Raw genomic sequence first — 22,818 nt, forward strand, 5'->3', positions numbered from 1 at the left:
CTTGTCTCTACAATAAATTTTTAAAATGACTGAGACGTGGTAGCATGTGCCTGTAACTCTGGCTGCTTGGAAGGCTGAGGCAGAAGGATCACTGGAGCCCAGCAGGTCGACGCTGCAGTGGCTGTGAGTGTACCACAGCACTCCAGCATGGGAGACAGAGTAAGATTCCAACTCAAAAAAAAAGTGTCTTCCCATTTCCATCCCAAATACTATTCCTTTACAATATTAGCTCAGAATTCAGTATTTCATCTTCTAAGTCACAGATAGATTTCATGTTCCTTGAGTTTAGTTTCTCTCAATCTGAAGACCTGTGAACTGCGGAGTTAAAAATGATCTCCCCCTCATGTATCAAACATACAGTGATGGTTCATAATAGGCATAACATTATATCACTATAGACAGTTCTGTTCAAAGAATGGGGAAGACTGGAGGCACACAAGAGTTACTAGTCTATAGAAGTTTTGGAATCCAGCTAAGTGAGTGTTAGAACTTGCTTCTTCAGGATCTGGTCCTCCCTCAGGATAATTATCCATAGCTCTTTTTTATGCCAAGTTCTTGGTTCTGCTCTCTTGAGTCCTTCCTTTTGTGAAGGTAGCCTATGTTTCAAGCCAAATAGTTTTCTCAGCCTGCTTTCTGCCTTCAGAAATTTAGAGATCCAAAGTTCCCTTGTCATTTTTTTGCATCTCTACCCTATTTAGTTCATGCTGGTAGTGTTTCTGCAAAAAAACTTTGTAGGTCTTCTATAAATTTCATTGCAGTTCCCTCCATTAGAACAGACTTTCCCCATAAGTTATGTGGAGATAATTGCTTCTCTAACCTTGGGCTCCTGCTGAGAATGCTGAGGGACAGTGTCCTTGAGCTCACCAAGTTGCCCAGGTTGGTCTCAGACACCTGGGCTCAGGCAATCCTGTAGCTTCAGCCTCCCAAAGAGCTTTTTAGGAACCTGGTTTTACTGAGATACTGATGTATATCTTTCTGAAATCCTAGCAAAGGATTTTATAGTCACTGCTGCAGCTTGATTATTAGATAATGCTTTCCTAAATATACTTTGTATTTGGAATTTGCTTGAAAGCAATTTCATAATTATAGCATTGTCTGTAGAGTCTGGGGGTTTACAGAATCAGTAAGTTCTGGTTCCTTTTTTGCTTAATTGACCTTTCATAAGCTTATCTCTCTCCTTTTGTATTTAGTTATTTAGAAGCAAGAAGAAACCAGGCAGTACCTTAAACACTCTGCCTGGAAATCTCTTTAGCTAGGCCACCCAGTTTGTTAGGTACATTTTTTACTTACGCTGTTACTTTTCTGGTTATTGCAGTTGACCGTGTTTTAAAATTTTTGGCCAATGCATATTAAGAATCTCCTTTTCTCCATCTTCCTAGCATTTGCCTTATTTTCCTGAAACCTTAAAGACTATCAGACTTCTTAACACCATTCTGAATTTGCTTGCTTCTTGTAACTTTTCTTCTGCAAACTTAAGTGTTTTTGGCCTGGTGAGTTAGCTACTTATATATTTATCTGCTTCTTAACTTCCAAAATTTTGTCCTAGCTTCCAGATTTTTTGATGTTTTCTATATACTGTTGTCTTCTTTCCTATGCAGTGTTTGTCTTTATTGGTTCATCCTTTTCTGTAGCTTTATTGTAATTTTGGAAGGGTTTAAGGAGGGATAGGCATAAATGTATGTTCTACCCTCCATTTTAATGGATGCTCCTACCATGTATGATTTCTTGCCTGTTCTAAAAATGATAACTTTAGATATTGGGTTTGTAATATGGTATCTTCATAAATTCATTTATAAAATACTTCATGTATTTAAAAAAAACTCCTTTAATACCCATAAATTAGCACAATTTAAAGAAAAATTATAGTCTGTTCAATTCTGGTTTGTTCTGGATGAGTTGTAAATCAAAGTGATCCAAGCAGGGAAGGGAAAACTTCTATAAGGTAGCAAGATATCAGGGCAGTTAAGGCAAGTTATACCAAATTTATAGTTGATTAGAGTAGAAGTAAATGATATTTCTCTTTTTCTGAAGTTGGGTCTTTTACAAAATAATTTTCCCTAGGTGGTAGAGCCAAAGGCATAGAATTAGACCCTCCTTATCTAATTGGAACTGTGCTTGACTAAACCTCTGTATCTATGAAGTCAGGGTTGTTACCTTGCAACCTCTTATTGTGTTCGCAGCTCACCTTCATTGCCTTTGAGTCATGAAACTTGCTAGTTCTTTTTTTTTTTTTTTTTTTTAACTTGCTTCAATTTGGTAGATTCATTTGGCCAATACCTGATTAGTTATGATACTGGGCACTGGCTCTCTTCTAGGATACGGCAGAAGGTTTTTAATGGATGTTTTGGTATCCTGGTTGTTTACAGTGAGATTTTTCTTCATTCTTTTTTTCCTCTTTTTGATTATTTCAAAGATGAAAGGTGTTTTCAGCAGGGTGGGAGATCTGTATTGGCAGCTTTGCTTCTGCATTTATTTTTAGCCTAGAGGACCTTTATTCTCTGGCAGCCTTTATTGTAGCTATTTCTAGTTTAGACCCAAGATTGGTCCTCATCCAGTGACTGGACTAATATAACTCAGAGCCAGTTTGGCATTGGATCATTGAAAAGTTTCATAAAGTTAAATTTTGAGATAATGTAGATCAAATTCTTTCCCTGATTGCAAAATTTCAGAACTGTGAAATTCATTACTTGGGTCTGTTGTGGATCCTGCTTTTCCATTCTGAGTGAGCATAATTTTCAGGGAGTTTATGGGTTATGACAATATCAACTTAAGATTTTTTAAAATTTAATTTACTTCTATACAGGTTGACTTAGGACAGTTGGGAAAAAATTAGTGGCCTCAAATTAAGTTGACATTTCCATCAACTCACAGTGTGGCTTTTGAAAAGGAAATAGTATATGATAACCATTACAGGATATGTTGTTTTTAAAAATTTTAGTGCTGCACACCTGTGCTTTGGGTAACTATAATAAACAAACCTTTTTACATACTTTTGATTCAAGAAAAGTATGGAACATGATTGGAGATAGTGCCTTATGAATTTGATTTTTATACCTATTACAGAAAAAGTTTGTCTGATGAGAATATATCTTGACAAATTGACATGTTTTGATAGGGGCTGAGGTAATTGTATAGATTTATAAAATTAAGCAAATTGCAAACAGAGATTTCTGTAGTAGGTTAATCCCAATATCAAAGTCTTTGTGTTGGTTTAAGCATTGTTAAGTATGACAAAGATCTTCTTTTGGCATTTCTGACAGGTGATATAAATTTTCTGAGATAGGTCAACTGTATTACATAGTAAGAATTTGTTTTTTGGATATTAATGGAAGATGAGTTGATCAAATAACATATCTATGTTTGTTCATATTTACAGTAAATATTTGAAATGTCTATGACAGGTCCATCTTTTAAAGAGCATGTATTAACACAGTTACTCTTTCTGTGCAATACAACATTTTGTTATCAAGCAATACTTAAGTAGTGTTGTGAGTAGTATTTAAAAAATGGTCTCTTCTACCTTTTAAAAAATATGCAATACAATATCGTTAACCATAGTTACCTTATTGTGCAAAGAGCACCATAACTTATTCCTCCTATCTAACTGAAATTTTGTATCTGTTGGCCATCTCTCCCTATCCCTTCACCACTTAACCCTCTCCACCCTCTGGAACTACCATTCTACTCTCTATTTCTATAAGATCAACTTCTTTAGTAGATTCCACGTGAGTGAGATCATGTGGTATTTGTCTTTTTGTGCTTGGCTTATTTCACATGGTATATATACACACAATGGAATAGCCATGAAAAAGAATGAAATTTTGTCATTTGTAGCAACATGGATGTACTTGGAAGATATTGTGTGAAGTGACATAAGCCAGGCACAAAAAGACTTGATGTCACAGTTTATCAGAATGTCTTTGTTTTTGATAACCTTCAGCGTTTAGAGGTATACTGATTAGATATTTTGTAGAATGTTCTTCAGTTGGGATTTATTTAATGTTTTTTCTTATGATGAGACTAGAGTTATTCGTTTTGGGAGGAAGGTCCAGAGATAAATGCTAGTCTTATCACATCATATCAAGAGTACATTCAACAAGACTTACCACTGTTGAAACTAGCCATGATCACCTAACTGAAGAAGCATTTGTCATGTTTCTTTACATTAAAATTATTCTTTCCCTCCTTTCATACTGTACTCTTTGGAAGGAAGTCACAATACACAGGCCACACTTAGGGAGTGGGGAATTATTCTCCACTTTCTTAAGGGCATGGTATCTGGAATAAGTTATTTGGTATAAGTAATTTGGAATTCTTCTACAGAGATTTGTCTGTTCTCCTTATTTATTTATTTATGTAATCATTTATATCAACATTGACTCATGGTTATTTACATTTTGTATTATAATCCAATACTATTTTACTTTTTTGGATACATTGTTCTAGCTTTGGCCATTGAGAGCTCTTTCTTTTGCTCCTGTGTTTCTGTGCCATGTCCCCTTTATTGTGGGGTTTTGTTTTGTTTTTAACACTTCCCTACTCTCTGACATTATAAGATATTTCAGGATCATCCTGTATATTTCCTGTTCCAATACTAGAATAAGGAGCTTAATGCCTTTTACTGGAGAGTGGTATTGGAAACTAAGCTTGGGTTCCAGGTGTGTTTGCTGCTATTGCAAGATGTTGCTCTTCTGTATGCGTTCATCTTACAAGGAGATATGTACACAGATATCTGTAGCTTTATTTTACTAAGTTGTTCAGTTCCAGTGTACAAATATAGTAGTTTCAGAATTGTTAACCCATATCCTTATGGGAAACAACTTATTGTCTATAGTGCCTTTTGTTTTGAGTCTAACAGAATTTACTCACTCCAAAGTTACTTAGGTTAGTACCTTTTCTCCTTACCCTATTTGGTGAAGTTCTTTCCTATGTTTTTAATATGGTTAGTTTTTTTTTTTCTCCACTTTTTTCAGTCCATCCTAGTATCCCCTGACCTCCTAAATGATTTTTTAAAATTTGCATACATTAGGTTCAGTATTTTGACAAATTAGTTGTATTATTTATCTGCCATTACATGTAAACAGAGTAGTTTCATCACTCTAAGGAAGAAAATCCCTGTGCATCACCTATTCAGTTCTCCCCATCCCCCTTGGAACTGCTGATCTGTTTACCATCAATAGTTTTGCCTTTTCCAAAATATCATATAATTGTAATCATGAACTCAATAGCCTTTTCAGACTTTTTTTTTTAACTTAGCAGTATGCTTTTAAGAGTCATTCTTGTCTTTTTGTGGTTTAATAGCTCGTTTTTATCACCAAATAAGATTGCATTCATGGATATACCACAGTTTGTCTATCCATTTACCTATTGAAGGACATCCTGGTTACTTACAAAATTGGGCTAGTTATGAATAAGTAAAGCTGCTGTATACATTCACATACAAGCTTTTGTATGGATATAAGTTTTCAAGTCTGTTGGGTGATACCTACGATTCCAATTACTAAATCTTAATATGTGTTTAGCTTTGTAAGAAACTGCCAAACTCTCTTCCAAAGTTGTACTATCTTGCATTCCTACCAACAATGAATGAGAATTGCTGTTGCTATGTACCAGTAATTTGTACTGTCAGGTGTTTTTTTGTTTTGTTTTTTGCATTTTAGTCATTTTAATCAGTGTTTAGTGGCATCTCACTAATTTGCAGTTCTTTAATGACAAAGGTGTTGGACATCTTTTTATGTGCTTGTTTGCCACTTATACATATGTCTTCTTTAGTAAAATGTTCAGTGCTTGTCTCTATTCTTAAATTGGGTTGTGTTATTTTTCCCATTATTGATTTTTAGGAGTTCTTTTTGTAAGTTCTTTATAAGGTGTATATTTTACAAGTATTTTCTTCTCCCCTTCTGAGGTTCTTTTTATTGTATGTGTGTAAGAGCATAAGTTTTTAGTTTTAATATCACCTTATTCCACTTAAAAAAAGAATAGATCATGCTCTTGGTGTCTGTGAATTTACTACCAAACTCAAGTCATACAGATTTTTCTCCTGTGTTTTCTTGTAGAGGTTTTCTGATTTTGCATGTTATAGTAAGGTCTCTGATGCATTTTGAGTTAATTTTTGAAAGTTGTAAAGAGGCCTGTGTCTAGTTCCTTTTTTTTTTTTTTAAGAGACTGTCCTTTTTCCCATTGAGTTGCTGACTGCATTGGTGTGAGTCTGTTTCTGAGCTCTATTCTGTTTAATTGATATACTGTGTGTAGTCTATTGCTAGTATGCTATCTTTTGATTACTGTAGTGGTATAGAAGTTTTAAAATTGGATAGTATACATCCTCCAACTTTATTTTTCTTATTCAGTATTTTGTTGACTGTTCTAGGCCTTTTACCTTTCTATATAAGGGATCATTTTGTCAACAATTAGCTTGCTGGAATTCTTATTGAGATTGAATCAAATTTCTATGTCAAGTTCAGAAGAAATGACATTTTATAACAGTATTGAATCTTCTAATCCATGAAATGTCTCTATTTATTTAAATCTTTTATTTCTTGCATCAGTGTGCACAGATCCTTTATATATTTTAATATGTTAGACCTAAGTGTTTCTTTTTTTCTGGTACTACTGAATACAATTTTTTTTATTTCAAATTTCAGTTGTTTATTGCTAGTATGCAGGAAAGTAATGAACTTTTGTATATTGCCCTTGTAACCTGTGACCTTGCCATACCCACTTATTAGTTCTAGGAAATTTTTGTAGAAGCTGTGAAATTTTCAACACAGATAATTATGTCATCTACAAATAAAAATACCTTTCTAATCTTTATAAACTTTATTTTTTTCTTACTGTACTAACAAGACCTCAGTTTTCCTTTCATTTTAAATATGTTTCTGTATTCTTACTATGCTTCTTTGTCTTCCTGATTCAGAGGATGTTTCTTTTTTTCACTCATAAATATTGGTATAGAAGAAAAATAAGGCATGGTATTTGCCTACAAGAAGATTGTAATCTAGTGAATGAGCCAGCAAGTAAATTGATGGCTGATCATAAAGCAGGATGACAAGTACTGTGATTGATCTGCAGGAAGAATAGTAATTGTTTCATTGCCCTAGGTTTTCTAACTTTTCACTTTTCTTCAAAAACCATTTTTCTGCTTGCTTCTTCCTTTTTTTCTGGGTGCTTTCTCCTCATTCTAAAAACACAGTTCTCTTTTGACTATTTACAAAAATAAGGAAAAAACAACAACAAATCATTTACAATCAGACTTCTTAATAGAACAGTCAGAATCTTTGTTTTTTTGGGGTTTTTTTTGCCTTGCCTACACTCTCTCCATCCCTTAAAATGTGGCTGAAATATTCTCCAGCAGTACTTTCTCCAAGGTATCTTTCTGTGTAAAATGACATCACTTTAGCACTTATTTAATTTGAGGTGTCTATGAGTCATCCAAGTCATTTTGTGTGGCAGGCAGTTGGATAAGCAGGTTTGAATCCCAAGGGACAACTCAGGCAATTAGGGAATTAACAAATTTTACAGTTGGTAGTTAAACTATGAGCATAGATGAGATTGCTCAAAAAGTATTTAAAGAAAAACACAGGTTGCTGCTGTCGCCTAGACATCTTAGCCATTGCTTCCTCCAGAAAGAGGGAAACTTTCATGATGTTCCTCCAGGCTTCAGTTAGGCAAATGCTCCTATATGTTCCCCTGGTACACTGTGTTTAGCTCTATGAGAATATTTATTTCACTGTATTGGTCAATTTCCAACACTCCAGTAAACGGTATTTCTCAAGGACAGAGGTTATAGCTTAGCACACTTTCTAGTACTGAGTATTATATAATTATTTAATTGGTAAACACTTATTGAATCAAGAAGTATGTGTATAAACCTGCTTTATAATAGGATTCACCTGGCTTTTACTCCTTTTTGTTTAGTGCTATAAGATTATTATTAACACAAAATATTTGCGTTTAAAAATTAATGAGGTGTACACTAGTATGTGCAGTATTTCTTTGGCTCTGCTTAAGTGAAACATGTAATAAATATTTGGGTTGAAGGGGAGATTATTTTTGCTGCCCTGACGTTCTTCTGCCCCAGAATTTTTAATTGAATCAGAAGTTTCAGTAATGTACCAAATGGTTAAATCAATATTGTTACTCTAGTGTGTTTCAAGTAGTCTTCTTTTGAATTGTGTTTTGGAAGTTGATTTCTTAAAGTCATTTTATAATATTATTATTTTTAAGTTTTTTGCCTTTGTTTTTGTTTTGAGTCAGAGTCCCACTGTTTTCCTGGCTGGAGTGCAGTGGCACACTCATGGCCACCACAACCTCAACCTGCTAGGCTCAGGTGATCCTTCTGCCTAAACCTTCCAAGTAGGTGGAACCACAGGTGTGCACCACCATGACTGGCTAACTTTTTAATTAATTGTGGGAATGAGGTCTTGTCAAGTTGCCCATGCTGGTGTTGAAACCCTGAGCTCAGGCAGTTCTCTTGCCTCCGTTTCCCAAAGTGTTTGGATTATAGGTATGAGCCATCACACCCTGCCTATTTCTAAGTTTATGTAAGTAATATTTCTAGTGTTAAATGTGTGCTAAAATTTCTGTTTGCTCTTAAATATTGTCATAATGGAAGAGAAAAGGAATAAAAGAAGAAAAGAATGATAAAAATAAGAAATTATTTCCAAAGACCTATTACTCTTATTTAATTTGTTTTAGGAACATGGGATATACAATCATCAATCTTTTTACATAAAAGCAATTTAGAATGAAATGACAATTTGAATGTTGGTTATTTCCTTTTGTATACTTCAGAATTAATTTTGTGAAATCAACAATTGTTCATTGAGTTCCCACTATTATATGCAACTTATTGTGGAGATTATTAGATGTGGAAAAAACATCACTGTCTTTAAGGAACTTAAACAATACTGATATAAAAATATAATGACATGACGGTTGGTATATATTTTTAAATAGCTCAGTTTTTAAAAATTTAGGGGGCCATGGGTCTATTTCTGAAAGATATTGATAGTATATTAGTAGATGTAGTAATCTATTTTATGACTGTATTTGTGTACATTTCCCATTAATGGAATTTTAGTCTTTTGTCTTTGGTGCCCTCTTGTGGATTCTTTATAAACTCCTTGTAAGAACACAGTTTTTAAAGGTGTTATTCTTATTTTAAAATATTTGGTTTTATAAGCTTTTTATTTTGTTAATCTTTTGACATGCCTTTGGCTGTGAGAGAAAAAGAAAAGTCATGGTTAAAGTTGCTTTTATTTTTTAATTTACTCTATTGTATATCAGTATTGTGCACAGGGGATGTAAGATAATCTTTTGTTTGGAAACTTCTCATATAATGCCAAAAACTTGTGCAGTCTTGCATCATGGAGCCTCTGAAGTCCTGCCCACACGCCTTTTCACCATTTAGGCGTGTTGTACTGATGAACAAGTCTTTTATGACTTTTGGAGATCCTGAAAGCTTTGATGTAACTTTAAAACATGCCTGTGAACATGCAAAAAGTTAGGATCCGTGAAGTTTCTGTTTGCTAAAGACGGGTATGTCAAAGACAGCAGCTGTATAAGCTATTATGCTGGTTTTGTACTGAAAGACAAGGACCACCTACTAATAGCAATAGTAAGAAAGTTAATTCTTTGCACAAATTTTCAAATACTACAAATCTTAGTAATTTTTAATGGGCAAATACCAATTTATTAATTTTTTTTTAGCCTATCAGGTATTGAAGTAGTGCTTAAGGGCAGCTATATAAGGAGAATACTGAGGTGAGTGGAATGCCTAAACCCGTGGGTTCGAGACCTGCCCGGGCAACTTGGCGAGACCTCATCTCTACAATAAATCAAAAAATTATCCAGGCGTGGTAGCGCGCGCCTGTAGTTTCAGCTACTTGGAAGGCTGAGGTGGAAGGATCGCCGGAGCCCAGCAGGTTGAGGCTGCGGTGGCCAGGAGCAGCCACTGCACTCCAGTCTGGGAGACAGAGTGAGACTCCAACTCAAAAAAAAAAAAAAAAGAATTCTTAACTCAGTTGGGTTGAACATGAACAATGAGGCTAGACCTAACCAGTTGACCTACCATGGGTCATTTCACTTCACTGAAACAACAAACAGGCATAAACAACCTTGTGTATTGATAACAGGGACAGTGGGATAAATGCTATCCTTTATCACATTTGGAAGTGCAATTTAAAGATAATTCTCTATTAGATCACATAAATAGTTTCACCTTGCTATAGGAGAGATTATGTTTAGTTTAGTAGGACTTAGGTGATTTGAGACATCCAAACAAATGTACAACAATACCCTTTGATTTTTTTTGCCTTTTTTAACTCAACAGATGATTAAAATTTATTGACAGAGATTAGCATGTTAGCATCAGTCCCTGAATTCAATTATGCACAGAAAGAGAAGTGCAAGATTCCCGCCACAGTTTTCCCCAGTTTTATGCTCATCTTCTTGAAGTTGTACTACAGGTAGATGCCTTGTTGATTTCGTATTTGACTCTTTCACCACAAATAAATAAATAGGTTTCAGTTCAGTTCCTTTGTTATGTGCTGACATGTGCAAAGTCCATTCAGTCACTTTTTGGTTACAAATAAATGGCATTATCTACTTTGTTTTCCACCTTCATTTATTCAAATTGGTATCCTTCACAACCTTATTTTTAGAGTTAGTTTGATCTCTTTAGGGTCAGAATATTGGAGTTATTGTTTATCTATTATATTTGCCCAGAAAGTTCTAGAAAACGTTGGTTTTTCTTTGATTTTTCTCAGATTCAACTTGTCATTTCTGTTACTGTAGAAATTTTAGTACAGGCTCTAATTATCTTCCAGTCTGGATTCTAGTGTTGACAAAAGGTGAAATTCTGTAAAATATTGAAAGAGGTTTATTCTGAGCCAAATATGCCCAAGGCATAGTCCTAAGAGATCCTGAGAACACATGACCAAAGTAGTTGGGTTATGCTTGGCTTTATACATTTAGGAAGACAGAAGTTTACAGGCAAGGACATAAATCAGTACCTGTGAGGTTTACATTGGTTTGGCCATGAAAGGTGGGACATTTTGAAGGGAGTCAGGGGTTATAGGTCATAGGTGGATTCAAAGATTTTGGTTCAAAGTGTTAAACTGTGACTAAAGAATTTGAAATAGTAGAAAGAAATGCTCGAGTTAGGATAAGGAAGGTTGTGGAAATCAAGGTTCATATTATGTAGCTGAAACCTTTAGGTAGCAGGCTTCACGCCTATAATCCTCGCACTTGGGGAGGACATGGCAAAAGGATTGCTTGAGCTCAGGAGTTGGAGACCAGCCTAGGCAACATAGCCAGACCTCATCACTACAAAAAAAAAAAAAATGCTGAGCATGGTGGTGCATGTGTGTAGTTGCAGCTTCTTGGGAGGCTGGAGCAGAAGGATCACCTGAGAAAGTTGAGGCTGTAGTAAGCCACAATCATGATCATATCACTGCACTCTAGCCTAAGCAACAGAGCAAGACCCTGACTCAACAACAACAAAAGTAGCTGACTTCAGAGAGAATAGGCGGTAAGTGCATTAAAAGGTGTCTGACTTTTCCTTCAGAAAGAGGTTCTCTAAGGATGCAAATTTCTCTAGGAGATGGCTTTGCTGGGTTATTTCCTATGTCAAAGAAACATATCTGGAGTATAATATTTTTATTTCCTTTTGTGCCTGTTCTCTGAAATGTCGTGCTCTATGAGAGTCAGGTTGGGATTTGGTATCTTATGACCACTGAATCTGTTTTGTCAATCTTAGCACTAGGGTTGTACCTAAACTCTACAAGGGAGGGGTTGTAAAGAGGCTTGTGTCCAGTCTCCTTTTCCATCATAACCTGAAATTTAGTTTTTCAGATTTCCCGTGTCCCAGAAGGGGTCTGTTCAGCTGGCTAGGGGTGTGGAATTTTATTTTTGGTTTATGCAGTAATAACCTTCTGATTCTAGTCTTTCTGTGCTCTTGCCCTTCTCCAATTCATCACTTAGTTTCACGGGTTCCTATCACTCCTTGCCAAGCCACTTATGCTAGCTCCCAGTGTTCAAAGCATTCCATAGCTGTAGAACCTCCCTTAATGCAGTCAGACTCACTCACTGCTTTCTGTTCTAGCCAGAATATTTCTTTTTGTGTTTTTTCCCCCAATCTAGAATGCCACTGTCTAATCTTTCCTAATTTTTATGCTAAGATCCAGCTTTCTTAGGGGACTACCTTAATTTTAGGGAGCGAGGGCATCTTAATTCTAATTGTTTGTTGTTTCTACCCATTCTCAGTAGCTTGTTTATTCATGTGTTTATCTTTGGGACTTTGAGTTCATGTTTAGCTGGTTTTATCTTTTAGAGGATGTGAGTTGAAGGTTGAATATGAGTCCTCCTAGGATGAATTTGCATTTGTTTACATCAGTCATCTAGGGGCTACCATACTAGGATTGTATTAGGTTAATTTCTCTGTATAAGTTTTCCTGGACCATGTGGGTAATGTGAAATTGAAAGCTAAATCCATGGTTATAAACCTAAAAGGAGGCTTTCCAATCCCTGGCCCCCTTACCTATAGCCCAGGTGAGACTTGTTATCTCCTTTGCCTGTGGGTATATTTATTCTTGTCTACTCTTACACTGAGGATGTAGACCTTCAAGATTCCCACTTTTATGCAGAGATTTAATTCTACTTCAGAGAACCCAAAGACTTCTCTTTTTCCTCCTGTTCACTAAATATAAACCTTATTTAACCACTAATCCCCCACCTTCATCATCACATACCTGTAGGACAGGCTGAAAGTCAGAGTTAGCTTATTATTGTGCTCTGTTTTGGGCCGCTGGGGATTTCCCTTACAATATTGAAAGCTCAGCTATGCACTTGTGGTATGTTTGTTATGTTTACTGTTTGCTATTTCATTAGCATCTTAAGGAGGTTATAAAAATATCTAGACCACTGTAATATTGCAGCTTTTTGTATATTTGGTTCAATTATATGTCTTACACATTCATTTTTTTCCTGAAAAATAATTTTTTCATATTATAGCAGAATGCGTACTCATTAGAATTGTCTAGTTGAATGAACACCATTAAAGTCACTGTGCTTATACTGATACTGTACTATTATATGAATGCCTTTGCAATAAAGGGTGTTTAATATCACTTTATGAAGAGAAATAAAATTATAATATATCCCAGTTAGGACACCTATTTAACTAAAGTGTGGTCTATCTCATGAGTGTTACAAGTGATAAATACTTTCTAAAATGTTTCCATAGGTATCCTTAAAATCATTTCATTATTAACTGAATATTTAGAAAAAATTTTAAGATAGTAGATATTGCCAGTATAATGATACTTAATGCAAAACCTCTGATTATTTCTCAGACTGTTTTAGTATAAATATGTCTTACCATTGGAGTTCAGATTTCCTAATAATGTTTTCAAATATTTGTATTCCATGTGGATTTTATGATTCATGAACTGGTTATTATCAGTACTCTGTTTTGCATTCCTGGCACATGATGGCCACTGATTGAAAATGCTATTGTATTCCTTACTGGAATTGGCTGCTTTCTACAGTGGGGAAGCATCTGTTCTGCAGACCTTTTTCTATAAAGTATCAACATGTTTTTCTTCTGCTTTTGTGAGGAGTAACAGTATATGTAAGTGAAGTGTAACTTTGAAAAAAACATTATAAACAATTGTTTCATTATACAAATGTAAAAAAGTATCAAATGAAATTTTAATACCAATCTAAAATATCAAGAATAAGTTTATAGTTAATGATTTTTAAAAAGCAAAAACTGTGTTGAAAAGTTTTCAACACCATTACCAAATAGTAAGTGTTTGAGTTTTCTAATTTAATATAAACTCATTCTCATTCCATCTGTACTTTGTTAATTTCTGTTTGAGTGTCACCCTCTCATTAGTGAATTGAGTGTTCATGCTATATTTTATTGTTTTTTTTCTACTGTCAATTTGCAAATTAGATTAGCATTCTTCAGCAAATTGACTGTGTAAGTAAAAATATTATGCAGTGAGACCAATCCCTTCCTAACTTGCTTCAGTGTTTTTACAATTTTATAGACTGTCTAAGCCAATTGTGTGAATCCAGAGGTGCAAATCTCATTATCTCTTTGTAGGTTCAACTCCAATATAGAATATAGAAAGGCTAAAAGTGCTGTTTTATACCAGCCAGATGTTATGTTTCTCATTAAATTTAATGATCACAGCATTGAATCTTACAAGGATAGGAGACAAATGACTCACATATATAAAAATAGATTTGATGTTTTGGGAATAAACTGGTTGCAACCATGATAAAAGATATTCAACTAGCAGATTTTAGAAAGAAACTGATAGGAAAGCAACTTTTCTCTCCATCCTCAGTGGGGCCTATTAGACAGAATAAATCCCAACGTTAAAAAATTTGCTTTTGTTCAAGTGCAAATCTGTCTGTTTATGAGTATGTTATTTTCTTTATCTCTTAACTTAGTGAAATGGAACATGCTCTAGTGAACTTGTAGTATAAGTGAAAGTGGACTTGAGAAATGCTTAGGTCTTGAAGTTTAAGAATCAGATAGACCTGGTTAGAATTCTTACTTCTTTACTTATTCATTATATGACCTTGGACAAATTATTAAAGTTATACAAGCTTCAGGTTCCTTTGCACAAGAAGGTTAATAACACCTCTGACAGTTAATAAGAGGATGAAATGATAAAACAAACAAATAAACAAGCAAACAAAAACCTTGGCCAGGTGCAGGGGTTCAAGCTTGTAATCCCAAGTTTGTAATCCCTCCTTTGGGAGGCTGAGGTGAGAGGATTGTCTGAGCCCACAGGTTCAAGGAGAGCCTGGGCAACTTGGCAAGTCCTCATCTCTACAATAAATCAAAAAATTAGCCAGGCGTGGTAACGTGTGCCTGTAGTTCTGGCAACTTGGAAGGCTGAGGTGGAAGGATCACCTGAGCCCAGCAGATTGATGCTGGGGTGGCCATGAGCATGCCACTACACTCCAGCCTGGGCAATGGAGTGAGACTCCAACTCAGAAAAAACAAACCAAAAAACCTTAGCATAGTGCTTCCAACTCGTTGATGAGAACTATCTTTTCATTACTAGGTGAAAGACCAACTGAACAGTTAATAGCATTTTTTTCCCATTTCAAGGTGTCTTCAATAGCCATTCTATGTTTTATAATATCATTGTGTTATTAGAACCTCACATAACACTATCCTTAGTTCTGTTATTTGGCATTACCTCATAATGGGGGATTTAACATTCGTACAGTAGATTACATCATAAGAACAATGCTTTGTACCAGATACCAGGACTATAACTGTTAACAAGATCTGCTTACTGAACTTACAGATTTTAGCAATTTAGACAAGGCAAGTATACAGACAATTACAGTATTGTATAATAAGTATACAATCAGCATAAGCATAAGGTGCTGTGGGAATACAGAGACACAACACCTAATTCAATCTTGTGGTGTCTGAGCTGAGAAGGGATATGTCCGAGTATAGTTCTGATGTAAAAAGAAATTGTAATAGAAGGCACCTGATGTAAATTTATGTATCTGTGTTACATATATATTGTACTTATCCTTTAAGATCTAACTCAGGGTAGCCTTCCCTCTGAGGCCTTCTTCACTTGTTAAAGACAGAGTTAGAGACTGCTTCTGGTATTCCCGTTGTACTATCAACACTCTCATAGCACTTAACAGATTGTCTTGTACCTTATTGTTCAAATATCAGAAGATTTCTCCTAGACCTCAAACTCCCTAAGAAACAAAATGGAATGAAGCTATGTCTTATTCATCTTTGTATCTCCAATGCCTGGTCCACTACTTAACATATTACAAAAGTACAATAATTGTTTGTTGAATGAATTAATAAATGGAAACACACATTGATTCACTTATTAGATAAATATTTATCAGGCATCTACTATGTGCCAGGTGTTGTAGCAGTAGAGATTCAGAAGTTAAAAAGAAGTCTCTTGCCTTCATCCAGTTTACTTTCTAGTGGTGGAGAAGGCCAGGTGCAGGCTATAAAGAATGCAGGAGAATAGAGAATGGTGGAGTCTTCCATCCAGATTGGTGGTCAGAAGAAGCCTCACTAAGGAGGTGACATCTAAGTAGAGCCCTGAGTTTAAAAAAATGGCCCATCTGGCTTGTGAAACAGCATTCAGTCTTAGAGATCAGCTAGTTTAAAGGCTCAAGGAAGAACATGCTTAGAATGCTCTAGAAACAGCAAGGGAGGCCAGCCAGGCTAGATAGAGCTTGGTGAGCAAGAAGGAATGTGATAAGAGATGAGATGGGCAGACATTACTAAACCAGATCACATATGGCCATGATAAAGGTGTTGGATTTTATTCTAAGTGTGATAAGAGGCCAAATACAGAGTTTTCAGTCGGAGTAACATGTGATTTATCTTTTGAGAGGATCAATCTGTCTGTGTGTGTGAGATTAAAAGGGGTAAGAATGGAAACAGTGAAAACCGTTGTAGGCTGTTTTAATAGCCCAAGTGAGAGAAGATGGTATAGAGTGGAATGGACCAAATAATTTGTATAGGACTCTTTGGGAACAGGAACTGGTGATATAAGCTTTTAAAATTATAAGTTTGGGCCGGGCGTGGTGGCTCAAGCCTGTAATTTTGGGAGGCCGAGGCGAGAGGATTGCCTGAGCTCAGGGATTTGAGACCAGCCTAGGCAAATTGGTGAGACCTTGTCTCTACAATAAATCAAGAAAAATTAGCTGGGCGTGGTAGTACACATCTGTAGTTCCAGCTTCCTGGAAGCCTGAGGCAGAAGGATCACCTGAGCCCAACTGGTTGAGACTGTGGTGGCTGTGAGTATGCCACTGCACTCCAGCCTGGGTGACAGAGACTCTGACTCAAAAAAAAAAAAAAAAAAAAAAAATTGTAAGCCTATACCTCAAACATAAGAACTTAAGTAGATAAAAAATTCAAAGGTAAATATATGTAGTGAAATAATGGGCTAAGAAATAAAAGAACTTGTTTCTTAGTCCCAGCTTTGCTTTTAAGTAGGTGTGTGATTTTAGGGAAGTCTCTCATTTTTTGTGAACTTCAGTGTTTTCGCATATAAAATGAGGGATTGAATTAGTTTCTTTCTAACTGTGAAGGTCTGTAATTTTATAATTCCATGAAAAAGTTAGTATGTATTGAATGTGTCAACCTAAATAACAGACAAAGAGAGGGCTCTTTGAAAGAAAAGGATATTTATTTGGGAATATAGGTATTGTAGTACACTATATACATTCAGGGAGGTAAAGGAGGGCAAAGGATTTTAAAAGAAAAACTGGGAGGTTTACATAATTGTTTTGAGATAAGTATCTTTGACTACAAGATTTGGTAACAAAGGTGGCACCATTCTGAGGCTGTACAGGCAGTTGCTGGACAGATGACCTTGCAGAAGTATTTTTTGTGTAAGATTGTGATAACCTTAGTAGAAGGTTGTGATTTTTGCAGAATCTTTTGTAATAGCTTTTGTTATCACACATTTATGCATGAGAACCCTCTCTTCATGACCTTCCCCAACTCCAGTTTGGTTCTGACAACTTTCACAAATGCTTACTATATTTTGAATACTGAAGTAAACACTTCTGTGATTTAGAAGTACTCTAATACGTTCTTGTCCATAAGGTACTTACATTTATTTATTTATTTATTTTTTAGCATATCACTGGGAGATGAGGTACTTCAATTTATAAAATATTTTACAAAACAATTGCTTACAATATGAGATCATAAATTTAATGCAGAAGTACATGACACAGGTTGTAAATTCTGTGGAGGTTTGGAAAAGAGGACAATTAGCAAAGATAGAATTAGCCATGAATATAATAGATACCTGATTTGGGACTAGGTAGGATTTAGATAAATGAATAGAAGGAGAGGGCACTCTGGGTAGAGAAGAAGATGTGAGCAAAGAGAAAGTCTTAAGAATAGCCAGGCTCGGTGGCTCAGCCTGTAATCCCGCGCCTTTGGGAGGCTGAGGTGAGTGAATTGCCTGAGCCTGCGGGTTCGAGACCCGCCTGGGCAACTTGGCCAGAGCTCATCTCTACAATAAATCAAAAATCAGTCGGGTGTGGTAGCACGTGCCTGTAATTCCAGCTACTTGGAAGGCTGAGGCGGAAGGATCGCCGGAGCCCAGCAGGTCAAGGCTGTGGTGGCCGGGAGCAGCCGCTGCATTCCAGTCTGGGTGACAGAGTGAAACTCCAACTTAAAAAAAAGAAGAGCATAGTATTATATGGAATTATCATATGGCATTATAGCAGAGAGAGATTAAGTTAAGACAGCTTGCCTGCATTGAAGGATATGTGAATAATGGGAAAATAGGATTGACCCATAGAAGACATTAAAATTTAGGCAGAGATGTTTAGCTTTAACATAGGCAAGAACTAGAAGACACTGTAGATTCTTCAGTAGAAGAATAATGTGTTACAAATAGTATTTAAGGATGATTAGTGTAGTGCTATGTACTTTGAGTAAGGTGTGAAACCACCTTGTTCTAGGTAGCATGTAGGCATTGTGCATACCTTTACTCATTTAATCATCCTAACACCAATGGCAAGTACTAAAATTTGGAGAGTTTAAATAGGTTGCTAAGGGTCTTATGCCTAGTAAGTGATTTGAGCCAGGATTTTTACCAATAACATTTGTGTGATTCCAGAAGGCTAGATGCTAGCGTCTTCAATCAGGAGCATTGCATGCAGTAACCCAGGTTTAAGATAATGAGGAATATACCCAGTAGTGGTGGGAATGAAAAAGAAGAGGTGAAGCTAAGAGAGTTTTCTGTTTGTTTGTTTTTTAAAGAACTTGTTGACCAATAATATCTGGGAAATGAAAGAGAAAATAAATGTAAGAAGACACTGAAGCTTCTCCCTGGGTAGCTAGCTAGTGAAGATTACTGTGCTTTGTGCTGGTTCTTGGGGATTGAGGCAGACAGGAGGGACTAGAGCAGGGGTCCTCAAACTACGGCCCGCGGGCCACATGCGGCCCGCCGAGGACATTTATCCGGCCCACCGAGTATTTTTGCCTCCGCTGCCTGTCCTGCCTAGCAGCCGACTGTCCGGCCCGCAGTGCGCATGTGTGGAATGTGCATCGCACTCCCCGACTCCCCTCCTTCTCTGTCTCTCGACTCCTCTCAGTCTCGGGTGTGATCGGGCGAGTCACAAGCTTGCCAGTGCAGAGCCTGCTGCTGCCTGAGGACCGAGGTAAGAACAAATTAGGATTTTTTTTTTTTTGGAAGTTAGGAGGTCTGTTTTTTTTTTTTTAATTTTGCGGTTAGTAGGGCCTTTTTTTGCGGTTAAGGGGGGCCTTTTTTTTCTGAAGTTAGGAGGTCTATTTTTTTTTTGGAGATAGGAGAGCCTTTTTTTTTGAAGTTGGTTAGTTGGTTGGGGGTGGTTTCTAGGGGGGTTGCATCACAGTGATAACGCAAATAGTCAGTGCTCAGTGCTAATGCAAATGGTTTTTTAAACTATAGTCCGCCCCTCCAACGGTCTGAGGGACAGTGAACTGGCCCCCTGTTTTAAAAGTTTGAGGACCCCTAACTAGAGAGATGGGTGAAATAATATCTATTTAGGACTGTCAAGTTTTAGATGTCCTTGAGCATCTAAGAAGTAAAGAAATAGGAAGATACCTGGATTTAGGAGTCCTCAATAGATAGTTGAAGGCATGAGAATACAGCCTTGAGGTGAGGGTCATGAAAAGAAGAGCCGCGGCTTTGAGATACAGTGTCAAAGCTCATCATGTAGGTTTAGAAGAAGTGTCAAAATAGCTGTCCAACTATTATGTCAAACCCCCTAAGTTGCTGAGATACAGCGTTGATGTTCCTATTCTTCAGTTTGCATTTGACTTCTGGCTGAACTAGATTTTGCTTATATGTTTCTACTGAAAGTGAAATAGTTGTAAATGAATTTCACTGCATGATCAAATTTTTCTAAATAGCAAATTCTTTGGTCTTTTAAATAGGATTAGTTTATTTATGTATTTATTTATTTGAGTCAGAACTTCACTTTGTCGCCCAGGCTGAATGGTGTGCAGCGACATGCTCACAGCCACCGTCTCCCCACCCCCAGCATCAACCCACTGGGCTCAGGTGATCCTTCCACCTCTGCCTTTCATGTAGCCGGAATTACAGGCGTGTGCTACCACACCAGCTAATTTTTTGATATATTGTAGAGATGAGGTCTCACCAAATTGCCCAGGCTGGTCTTGAACCCCTGGGCTCAGGCAATCCTCTTGCCTCGGCCTCCCAGAGTGCTGGGATTACAGGCTTGAGCCACCACACCCAGCTGCTGGTTTATTTTTATTACTTTATTCCAGTACCTCTTTTAGTGAATGTTCTAAGAGCATTTTCTATTTGTATTTATATTACTGACTTGATTATTCTGTGAAAAATTTGAAAGCTGAGATATGACAGCAAAATACAGGCAGCAGAAGAAAAAAATAGCAGAAGAAAAAAATAAATTTTCATCAAAATTAAAAACTTTTGTACATTGAAAGACAGTGTCAACAGAGTGAAAACACAACCTACAGAATGGGAGAAAATATTTGCAAACCTTATATCTGATAAGGGATTATTATCCAGAATGCCTAACAACTCAATGACAACAACAACAAAAAATACCCATTACAAAATGGCCAAATAGATATTTCTCCAAAGAAGATAAACAATGGCCAATAAGCATATGAAAGGATGGTTCAACATCACTAGTCATTAGGGAAATGCAAATCAAACCACAATTAGATGCTACTTTATATTTATTAAGGTGACTATTATTTTTAAAAGTAGAAAATAAGTATTGCTAAGGATGTGGAAATTGGTGTCCTGTGTATTACTGGTAGGAATGTAAAATGGTATAGCTACTGTGAAAACAGTTTAGGAACTCAAAAAATTAAACATAGAGTATGTGATCTAGCAATAGCACTCCTAGATATATACCCCTAAAAATTGAAAGCAGGGATTCAGATACTTGTAGGTCAGCATTCACAGCAGTATTATTCATAATAGCCAAAAAGTATGAATGACCCAAATGTCTGCCAATAAATGAATGGAAAAACAAAATGTATACATACAATGGAATATCATTGTAAAATGTAAAATATCATTGTAAAATGAAAAATTCAGCCTTAAAAAGAAATGGAATTTCAATACATACTACAACATGGATGAACCTTGAAAGCATTATGCTAAGTGAAATAAACCAGATACAAAAGACCATATATTATGTGATTCCTCTTAACATGAGGTACCTAGAATAAACAAATTCATAATAACATAGTAAGTAGACTAGAGATTACCAGGGGCTGGGGAGAAGGAGAGGAGTTATTGTTTATTGGGTACAGAATTTGTTTTTGGGGTGATGGAAAAGTTCTAGAAATGTGTAGTGTTGCTGGTCGCACAACTTTATGAATGTACTTAATGCCACAGAACTATACACTTAAACATGATTAAAATGGTAAATTTTGTTGTGTATAAGCTAATGACTGTTGTACAGGTTGTAAACATTGTTATGCCTGTTATAATGAAAAGTAGAACCAACATGTTCTATCTTAAAGTTGTTCTTTTTTGTATGTTTAATTATTTTGTCACTATATCCCTTGTTATGCATTAATAATTTACTTATCTTTATTTTAAAAGCAAGTAGCAGCCTTCTGGTTCATCAAATGGTTTCAGTTGCTCTATCTTTAATTACTTAAAGGCTATTTTGGATAATTTTGACTCTTATGATAACACGTGTATGTGTGTCCTTATATTAAAATGAGTAGTAATAGTGTATTTTTATCACTATTTAAAGTATAATATAGCCATATTATTGTTAAGAATTAAGATATCCAGCTGTCTTAGAAAAATCTTCCTTCATTGCAGTATTTTGCTTGCAGGATGAAGATGAGCTGGATTCCCACACAATGGTGAAGACTAGTTCGGAGAGTGTGGGCACAATGCGGGCCACAAGCACAATGAGTGAAGGGGCCCAGACCATGATTGAACATAATAGCACGATGTTAGAATCCGACTTGGGGACCATGGTTATAAACAGTGAGGATGAGGAAGAAGAAGATGGAACTATGAAAAGTATGTGGCTTTTTTCCATTGAACATTAGTTTTCTATTTTGAAAGTATTTCTCTATAGAGAGTTCTTCACAGGTGAGTTTTGTGTCATTTAATGTAGCCATTTGTAGAAAATTTTGTTTCTTGGCTTTATGTAACAGCAGAGAAAGAGTATAGCACAAGTAAATTAAAAAAAATTTTTTTTTAAAGACGTGGGGTACAATTCAGGATTAGGTGTACAAGTCGTCATCATACAGGTCAAGTTTGGACCTCCCTTTGGTCCCCACTTCTCCTGGTTTGAGATCAGTTACCCTTATTGATATTGTGTACCCAATCCCCTCCTCTGACAGTGTCCCACTATGGCCAATCCCTTTCACATTTAAAAAAAATTTTTAGTTTAATAGACTAGAAAGTAGCATATCTTCAACTTAGAGTTACAAAACTTTTTTTCTGTTGAAGACTGCTAACCCATAACTTTAATTTGTAAAGTATTTTAGAAAAAGATAGTTGTTCTAACATTTACTTTCCCAATTACAAAAGTGAACCCAAAATTCTGTTCTAGTGTTCATAACATAATATTATTTTATGTCATCCAAATTATCAGTTAAGCCTAAGAGACAGTGATGCAAGCTATGGGAAGACATAAGGGCTGAGGTGGGAAAAAGAAACACTAGAGAGAGGGATTAAGAGGCAGGGATACTCACGTAGAAGGTTCTGTTTCATTCGTATTTACTGATGCTAATCATGTGTAAGGCACAGTGCCAGGATGCTG

General features: G+C 36.1%; 1 protein-coding gene across 1 annotated transcript in view; it reads left to right on the forward strand.

The window, feature by feature from the left end:
* LOC103249533 (serine/threonine-protein kinase 3-like) overlaps positions 1–22,070 on the forward strand; it is a gene marked incomplete at both ends in the record, with an annotated part of 33,860 nt that extends 11,790 nt beyond the window's left edge. Inside the window, one exon of the mRNA XM_008048160.1 lies at positions 21,878–22,070. Within this exon, the coding sequence (XP_008046351.1) occupies positions 21,878–22,070 (193 nt within the window). The remainder of the gene's footprint in view (positions 1–21,877) is intronic.
* Between the last annotated feature and the right edge of the window lie 748 nt (positions 22,071–22,818).

Source organism: Carlito syrichta, unplaced genomic scaffold (assembly GCF_000164805.1).
Source record: "Carlito syrichta isolate Samal-C Ts95f unplaced genomic scaffold, Tarsius_syrichta-2.0.1 Scaffold120683, whole genome shotgun sequence".
NCBI classification, from domain to species: Eukaryota; Metazoa; Chordata; class Mammalia; order Primates; family Tarsiidae; genus Carlito; species Carlito syrichta.